This window comes from Mytilus edulis, chromosome 11 (assembly GCF_963676685.1).
Source record: "Mytilus edulis chromosome 11, xbMytEdul2.2, whole genome shotgun sequence".
Classification (NCBI taxonomy): domain Eukaryota; kingdom Metazoa; phylum Mollusca; class Bivalvia; order Mytilida; family Mytilidae; genus Mytilus; species Mytilus edulis.
The window spans coordinates 19,281,179-19,289,264 of NC_092354.1; the positions used below are offsets into that span (position 1 = coordinate 19,281,179).

Genomic DNA, 8,086 nt, shown 5'->3' on the forward strand with positions numbered 1-8,086 from the left:
AACCATAAGCAATACGAAGATATGGTTTTATTACAAAGGAAAGTATAACCGTTTATGTGATCGATCCGACGAGCTGTATTAAAAACAAATGGACCGTCTTTGCACTGTCAACATGAATTTTACCGTTTGTTCGTCGCGTCTGGCGTATTAAATTATAGTTCTGGTACCTTTGGTAGCTATTGACACTACTGGGTCGATGTAGCTACTGCTGTACGTTTCGTCCCTATGGTATCACCAGCTTAGAAATCAGAACTTCGGTATTGACATGAATATCAATTATATTGTCATTTTTTTATAAATTGCCTGTTAACAAAACTTTGAATTTTTGGACGAAATAACCAGTTTCTTATCCCATGATTAGATTACCAAACCAGCATTTGGCACATATTTTCGGGATTTTTGGTCCTAAATGCTGATGAGTCTTATGCAGACGAAACGCACCTCTGGCGTACTTAATTATAATCCTAATACCTTTTATATAACTATTTATCGATGCTTGTCGACTGATTTGTGTCACTTTAATATCAATTTTTGTATTGTTGACCACATATTGCATTATGACAAATACCACTGAACATGAAATAAGCATCTACTAATATGAAGGCACTTTGCTACATGTTGTTGACTTTTTGTTTCAATGTATACGCACTAGATAGTCAATGTTCTATGTTAATACTTTATTAACATCTGCTTGTTTCGCATTCATTTTTGTTTCACTCTTACAAGAAAAGACTACCTTATAGCTGTATTTAGCAAAACTTCAAGAAAGGAGTATGGTCCTCAATGCTCTTCAACTTCGTTCTTTGTTTGACGTTGATGACTTTTTCATAAGAGCGTCACTGATTAAATTTTGTGTAGACGAAATCCGCATTTGACTTTATCTCAACATTTCAATCCTGGTATCTATGATGAGTTTATTAACTATCCAAACTGAATAACGACTGTGGTTTCTATTGGTTTCCATTAAATTAGTCTTTAGTTGACTATGTTGCGCTTTTTTTTTTAAATTATGGTAACTCTACAGTTGTTTTTCGCTTGATCTGTTTATTGATAGCTGCGGGTTGTGTCAGATTAAAGTCATATGAAACTTTAAATAAAATGGAATATGATGCATATGTTTTTGTAAGTACATATCCCTTTTTCTCAATAAAATTCTATACTTTGTCTATATTGAGAAGAAATTTACTCTAATTGTTAACTTCCAGTAACGGTTTCCGTATGCAGTGAATTCAGCGTGACCTTTCTTGCAAAAAATCGGTGATTGCAATACGCGTAGATCTGTCTTTTAAATAAACTGTTATGTTATTTTACATGTAATATACATCCTCAATATTCATGCTTCTTTGTTGACTATTTACTTAAAGGACACAATCGATTAATCACGGTTTCAAAACACGAACACTAATTAGCTGCCATATTTTTAAATCATAACATTGGACCGGAAAAGTTTTCTTTTTACAATAATACGAAATGGATGGGTAAAAATGATGAAATTGTGCACAGAATACAAAGTTTATGACATACACATGCATTGGTTTAAGAATAGCTAGGATAAACATTATTTTTCACCCGCCACTCGTTTCATTTGACTTTAATGAACTTAGGCTTTTTAAGCTTCAGTATTTTGTTTTAGTTTAATTTCGAATACTGTGGTTTAGATTTTTTTCTTTTTTTTTTCTTCGTTTTTACAAAGATAACATTATTCGAAAGAAAAACAGAACTGCGTTTTTAAATTCTTTTTCTATTTTATCATAGGTTTCACGACAGATAATATCAAACATGCGCTCCATAAGTAAAATACTTTAATTATCTCCCTTCTCTTTTTTTTTTTTTGCTATCTTTATTCTACCATAGATGTTAGTACACAAAAACCAGTGACAAAAACACATCGAAAAAGTGAGTAAATAATTTATATGTTTGGGTTTATTGTTTTGCACAACTGATGACATGTTTTCAAAGCATAATCAAATTAACTACAAACAGTGCCACCGAAACACATACATATTTATTTTGTGAATTTTACTGTTCTTGCTAAATTGAAATATAAAACGTGTAAAATAAGTTTACATCACACTATAGCGATTTCTACAAAATTTCACATTAAGTTTAATTGCTGTCAGTTGATAACAATGTATTTCAATAAGAATACAGTTGAAGAAATACATAATTAAATAATGAAATATATAGATTTATAGGTTTATAGCTGCATGACCTATTAAAACAAAATATATGGAATACATAGATAACATCTATAATTTGTTTTCAATTAAAAAATTATATCAAACGGAGAATGAAAAAGTGAGAAACATTAAAATAAGAATGATATAGATATAGACACAATGAAACAAAAGGATTTATATAAAAAAGGAATCAAGAATATTTTGTTTAGATTGTTTAAACAAAAATGACATATGTGTGGTTTTCTTCGGAAATAAATGGTTCTGCGGATGTTTCAGATAATAACATTTGGTACTGAACTGGTTTCCGTTCTGTAACTTTAAATTTGTCTCAACTAAATGGCATTAAATAAATACACAATGCTTATTAGCACAAACTTAAATCAAGTTCAATTTTGTGCAGGGTCACTTTAACTGTTTTGAGTAAAGCCCCTTTATCACGTTATATGAATGCAGGGGCATAATAAGTGTCCAATGGACTTTGATGAAATCCCTTACTTTCAGAATTATACTGAATATAAAAAAGAAGATGTGGTATGATTGCCAATGAGACAACTGTCCACAAGAGACCAAAATGACACATACATTAACAATGAGCAAAGCCCATACCGCATAGTCAGGTATAAAAGGCTCCGATAAACAGCTTTCGGTTTGGTTTTTCAATCTGATTACTTAGACTTTTTAGTTTTCTAGGTTGTGTTGTGAAAATGTATGTAACAATTCAAGAATATGACAGTTGTTTTTCGCTTGATCTATTGATTTGTAGCTGAAGTTGAACTTTCATTTACTTTTTGAATCCTTTTGGATTTTCTTTCTTATAAGTATTTTTTCATATACTTAATCTATGTATACTGTTGATATTATATATAAATGACTTGCAAATTAGCAGTCTCCACTATTACATTGTATGTACTTTAAACAGAAAAAAGGAAATGCAACAAAAATTTGCCACACCTATCATGCCTATTGAGAAATAGCATGATTCGAAAAAGAGAGAACACGCGATATCAAATTCTGCAAACGTTTTATTACTGGTTTACCGACAGATAATTTTAAACAGGCTCTCCATAAGTAAATTACTGTTATTATCTCCCTTTGCGTTTATATCTTTTGCTCTAAATTTACATCATCCGACCTTAATATTTGAATAAGTAAGTACACGATTTAAATATGTTCATGTGTATCATGTTACACAACTAATGGCAGGGTTTTAACATAATCAAAACTACAAACAATGCTTCCGAAACATAAATACATATTTGCTTTGAAAATTTTACTGTTTTAATAAATACCAACACTAGTTATCTTTTAAATTATAATTGTAATTGTTCTACAATTTTACAAAATCTAAGCCCGACCATAAGTCTAATGGTTTCATATAATATTAATAATTGATGATAATAATAATATTAATAATAATAATAATAATAATAATAATAATAATAATAATATTTAATAATAATAATAATAATAATAATAATAATAATAATAATAATAATAATAATAATAATAATAATAATAATAATAATAATAATAATAATAATAATAATAATAATAATAATTATTATTATTATTATAAAATAAATAACAAAAACCCTAGTTTTTGTCCATCTGATGAGTTAAGCCTTTCAACTGATTTTTAGAGGTCGTTCTTATGTTGTACTGTTATACCACTGTCCCAGGTTAGGAGAAGGGTTGGGATCCCGCTGACATTGTTAACTCCGCCACACATGAATGTGCCTGTCCCAAGGCAGGACCCTGAAATTTAGTGGTTTTCGTTTGTTTATGTGTTACATATTTGTTGTTCGTTCATTTTTTTATATAAATAAGGCCTTATTTATATAAAAAAATGAACGAAGAACAAATATGTAACACATAATCAAACGAAAACCACTAAATTACAGGGAACGAAGAACAAATATGTAACACATAAACAAACGCAAACCACTAAATTACAGGGTCTTGCCTTGGGACAGGCACATTCATTAATAATGTGGCGGAGTTTTTCCGTTTCAATTGTTTGAGATCGTCATTTCTGGACCTTTTATAGCTGACTATGCGGGTTCGGCTTTGCTTATTGTTGAAGGCGGTACGGTTACCTGTAGTTGTTTATTTCTGTGTCATTTTGGTCTTTTGTGGACAGTTGTCCCATTAGCAATTATACCACATCTTCTTTTTCATAGGTCTTATCTGTTTGTTTCATTAAAGAATGCACCAACAACTTATTCGCTACACTTGTTCTATCTAGATGAAGGTGACGATTTGTAACTGCTTCAATAATGCACATATTTTTTTATTTTTTTTTTATGAGATAGGGCTCGAAGATTGAGAAAGAAAAAATAATGATCATTGATAGACACAAAAAAACACAATTTTATAAAAAATGGATAATCCATTATTCGTATTTATCCATCTTTTCTAAAAACTTATTGACGTTTGCTAAATAACTTAAAGTATATTTACAGCTATTAAAAATGAAATTATTAATTTATGTTTATTTTCTTTTATTAAAACTCTAGGCCACACAACAAAAAATATAACGGGCAAGAAGGGACAAAACAAAGAAAATGACTGATTACAAAAATACAGTGGGTTTAATGAATGTGTCCCCTGGTCATAATCAAGATCACTGTATAAAGAAAGACCCGAGATGCAATAATGGAAGCAAAAATTGTACTTGCCAACTGTGTGGTAAAGGATTAAAAAGGGAAAAAAAGATTGAGAATAAGTGTCAATTGTGTGGTAAAGAAGGGAAAAAACTTGAAAAATCCGAGAATACTTGTAAAGGATGGAACCGGGAAGAAAAGTCCGAAGAACATAAAAAAATCCACTCGTGCGAAAAAACGTTAAAATGCGATATGTGTAACAACGACTTAAATCAAATACCTATCTCACAGTCGCACACGCCAAAACAAACTCAGTCCGATGATACACCTTTTAACTGTTATGTATGTGGTAAAGATTTCAATCAACAATATCACCTACGGATGCATATCAGAATACACACTGGTGATAAACATTTCAACTGTTATGTATGTGGTAAAGATTTCAATCAACAATGTCATCTACGTTTGCATATGAGAATACACACTGGTGATAAACATTTCAACTGTGATATATGTAGTAAAGGTTTTAGTCAAAAACAATACTTAAAAGCACACATGTGTATACACAATGATAATAAACCTTTTAACTGTGACGTCTGTGGTAAAGAGTTTAGACAATCTGGCCACTTAAAAACACACATGTGTATACACAATGATAAACCTTATAACTGTGACGTCTGTGGTGAAGACTTTAGACGACTTAGACAATTTAAGAAACACAAGAGAACGCATACTGGTGATAAATTATATAACTGTGATGTATGTGGGAAAGGATTCAGTAATCGATATAATTTTATGACGCATATCAGAATTCATACTGGTGATAAACCTTTTATCTGTGATGTTTGTAGAAAATGTTTTAGTTCTAAGCAGTACTTAAACTCGCACATGCGTATACATACTGGAGATAAACGTTTTAACTGTGACATATGCGATAGAAGGTTTGGTCAAAATAGTGACTTAAAGAAACATATGAGAACTCATACTGGTGTCAAACCATATGTGTGTGATGTGTGTTGTAAAGAATTTACTCGACGTGATATCTTAAATGTACATATGAGAACACATGAGTTTAAAAAACCTAAAAAATGTAATGTATGTGATGAAGTTTTTCCTCAAAAGGAGGATTTACTAATACACATGGGATCGCATACTGCCAAAAAACCATATACATGCAAAGTATGTAGCAAATGCTTTAGTAGTAAACACCAGTTAAAAGTACATACGAGAATACACACCGGTGATAAACCTTATAAGTGTGATGTGTGTAGTAAACGGTTTGGACAACTACCGTCTCTACGGACGCATATGAAAATACACACTGGAGATAAACACTACTACTGTGATACATGTGGTAGAAGATTTCGTCTCAGTAGTGACTTAAAAAAACATACGAGAACACATACTGGTGAAAAACCGTATCTATGCTATGTATGTGGTAAAGGATTTAGTCGGACTGATACCTTACATGACCATATGAGAACGCACACAGGTGAAAAACCGTATAGCTGCGATGTATGTGATGAGAAATTTGGTCATAGGTCAGAATTACGGATGCATATGAGAACGCACTGACAAATCTTAAACATGTATTATCTGACTATTGCATTGTGAAAAGTTTAATTAGAAACCTAAAATAGATAAATGAGATCCTTAGTCAAGACATAGCAAACAAGGCAGCTGACTATATATGAAATATATTGATTATTAAATGAGGGGGGCAATACTTTTTTATATTAACCTGTTTTTGCCTTTTTTCAAGGTGTTGTTAACTGTTATTTGAGATCATTTAAAGCTGTTAACAGTTTTCAACCCACTTTGTTAACTGTTATCAGCATTTTTTGCATTTTTTGTTATTAATAATTGTTTTTGCCAAAATCGAGGTGTTGTTAACATGTTAACGGACCCCCTATTTCCCCCTCTTTAATCTGGCATACTGCAAACATTTACATTTTTGGCTTCGTCGTGCATTGTTCTAGACAAAGTCATTAAGGAGTTCGATTGCTGTAGTTTTGAATTTGTTTGCAAAACATGACAAAGTTAAAAAAAGACATTTATCTGCAAATATCAAAAATGGGATTTATAAAAAGTTGATAGCTATTTTACAGCACTGAAACCTTCATGAGTTTCCTTATTGAACACTGTTGAATGCAATCTATTTACCATGTTTACTAAAATGAAAGATTATTCCTACCAATTGTTTCAAAAATATTGGCAAAACATACATGACATATCTTGTCTTTAATGATAAATAATATAAATAATGTTCAATCGCTAAAAGAATTAAAAAAAAAATACAAGACTTTTATTTGCAAAACATTCTAGTTGAAAACAGGGGTCATGTTTAACAAAATTATTTTAAGATCATTTTTTTTTATTAGAAATATACAAATAAATAAAAGCAACAGTAGTATACTGCTATTCAAACTCATAAATCCATGGACAAAAAACAAAATCGGGGTAACAAACTAAAACTGAACAATATTTGACAGTTTTAGGTTTTTGCATTTTCATGTCATATTATTTCAGAGCAAACATTTAAGCATTCCCGTGCTTGCATTTCCTATCATGATTTTCTTGATAGGAAGCTATTAAACCAAGCGTTCAAAATTGTGAAGTTAAAATCATCCCTTCGTAAATTTTACGGACGCCATCATGAGTTGGTTGACCGTTATGGAATAACCGTTTCTCAAATGATATCGGATATGCACCTTACGTCGTAACTACAATATCCTTCCCTTTCATTAATGTGACCTATTAAATTAGACTATTTTCCGGATTTGTTATCACATAAGCAACACAACCGGTGCCACCTGTGGAGCAGGATCTACCCCTCCGGAGCACCTGCGTTGTCAGTTTACTTTCGATTTATGAGTTTGACTGTCCATTTGGTATCTTTCGTCCATCGTTAAACACTTCCATCATCACGCTTACATGTATTACAGTGAAACCTGGCGAAACCGAACCTCTTCATTCATATTTTGAATAAAATGATTAAATAGAATAATCATTATGATTATGTAATATTGCTTATTATATTCCTTGTATGTTCCGGACAACTCAGAAGTATGTCGCAGGAATACCATTCGTCAAAACTCGGTTGATTCCGTACCTCATAACGGATAGAAGGAAATTAGCGGAGTCACCCGAGGATTGCCGATTGGCATGAATATTTTACATTTGATACATGGAAGTACAATTGTAACACGCAATCTAAAATAAAAAGAATAAATGTGTTGTTAAAATAAAGAAACGTATGAGCTTAACGTTTATTTAGAATCTAATTTAAGACAGATCTTAGTT

The 8,086-nt window shown here is 31.2% G+C and overlaps 1 protein-coding gene across 2 annotated transcripts; it reads left to right on the plus strand.

Annotated features, from left to right (window-relative positions):
* Positions 1-1,838: 1,838 nt before the first annotated feature.
* Positions 1,839-6,625, plus strand: LOC139495278 (zinc finger protein 235-like). 2 transcript variants are annotated; one of them, XM_071283573.1, is made up of 2 exons: positions 1,839-1,896; positions 4,697-6,625. In XM_071283573.1, the coding sequence occupies exon 2, from the start codon at positions 4,745-4,747 to the stop codon at positions 6,356-6,358; it is 1,614 nt and encodes a 537-aa protein (XP_071139674.1). In that variant the 5' UTR covers positions 1,839-1,896; positions 4,697-4,744; the 3' UTR covers positions 6,359-6,625. The 2 variants fall into 2 exon arrangements, with proteins under 2 accessions (XP_071139674.1, XP_071139675.1); XM_071283574.1 differs by lacking the exon at positions 1,839-1,896 and adding an exon at positions 3,246-3,328.
* The last annotated feature ends 1,461 nt before the right edge of the window (positions 6,626-8,086 follow it).

Bases quoted from the DNA above. Each gene is read 5' to 3' on its own strand.
- LOC139495278 (XM_071283573.1), top strand. From the start codon at position 4,745: ATGACTGATTACAAAAATACAGTGGGTTTAATGAATGTGTCCCCTGGT.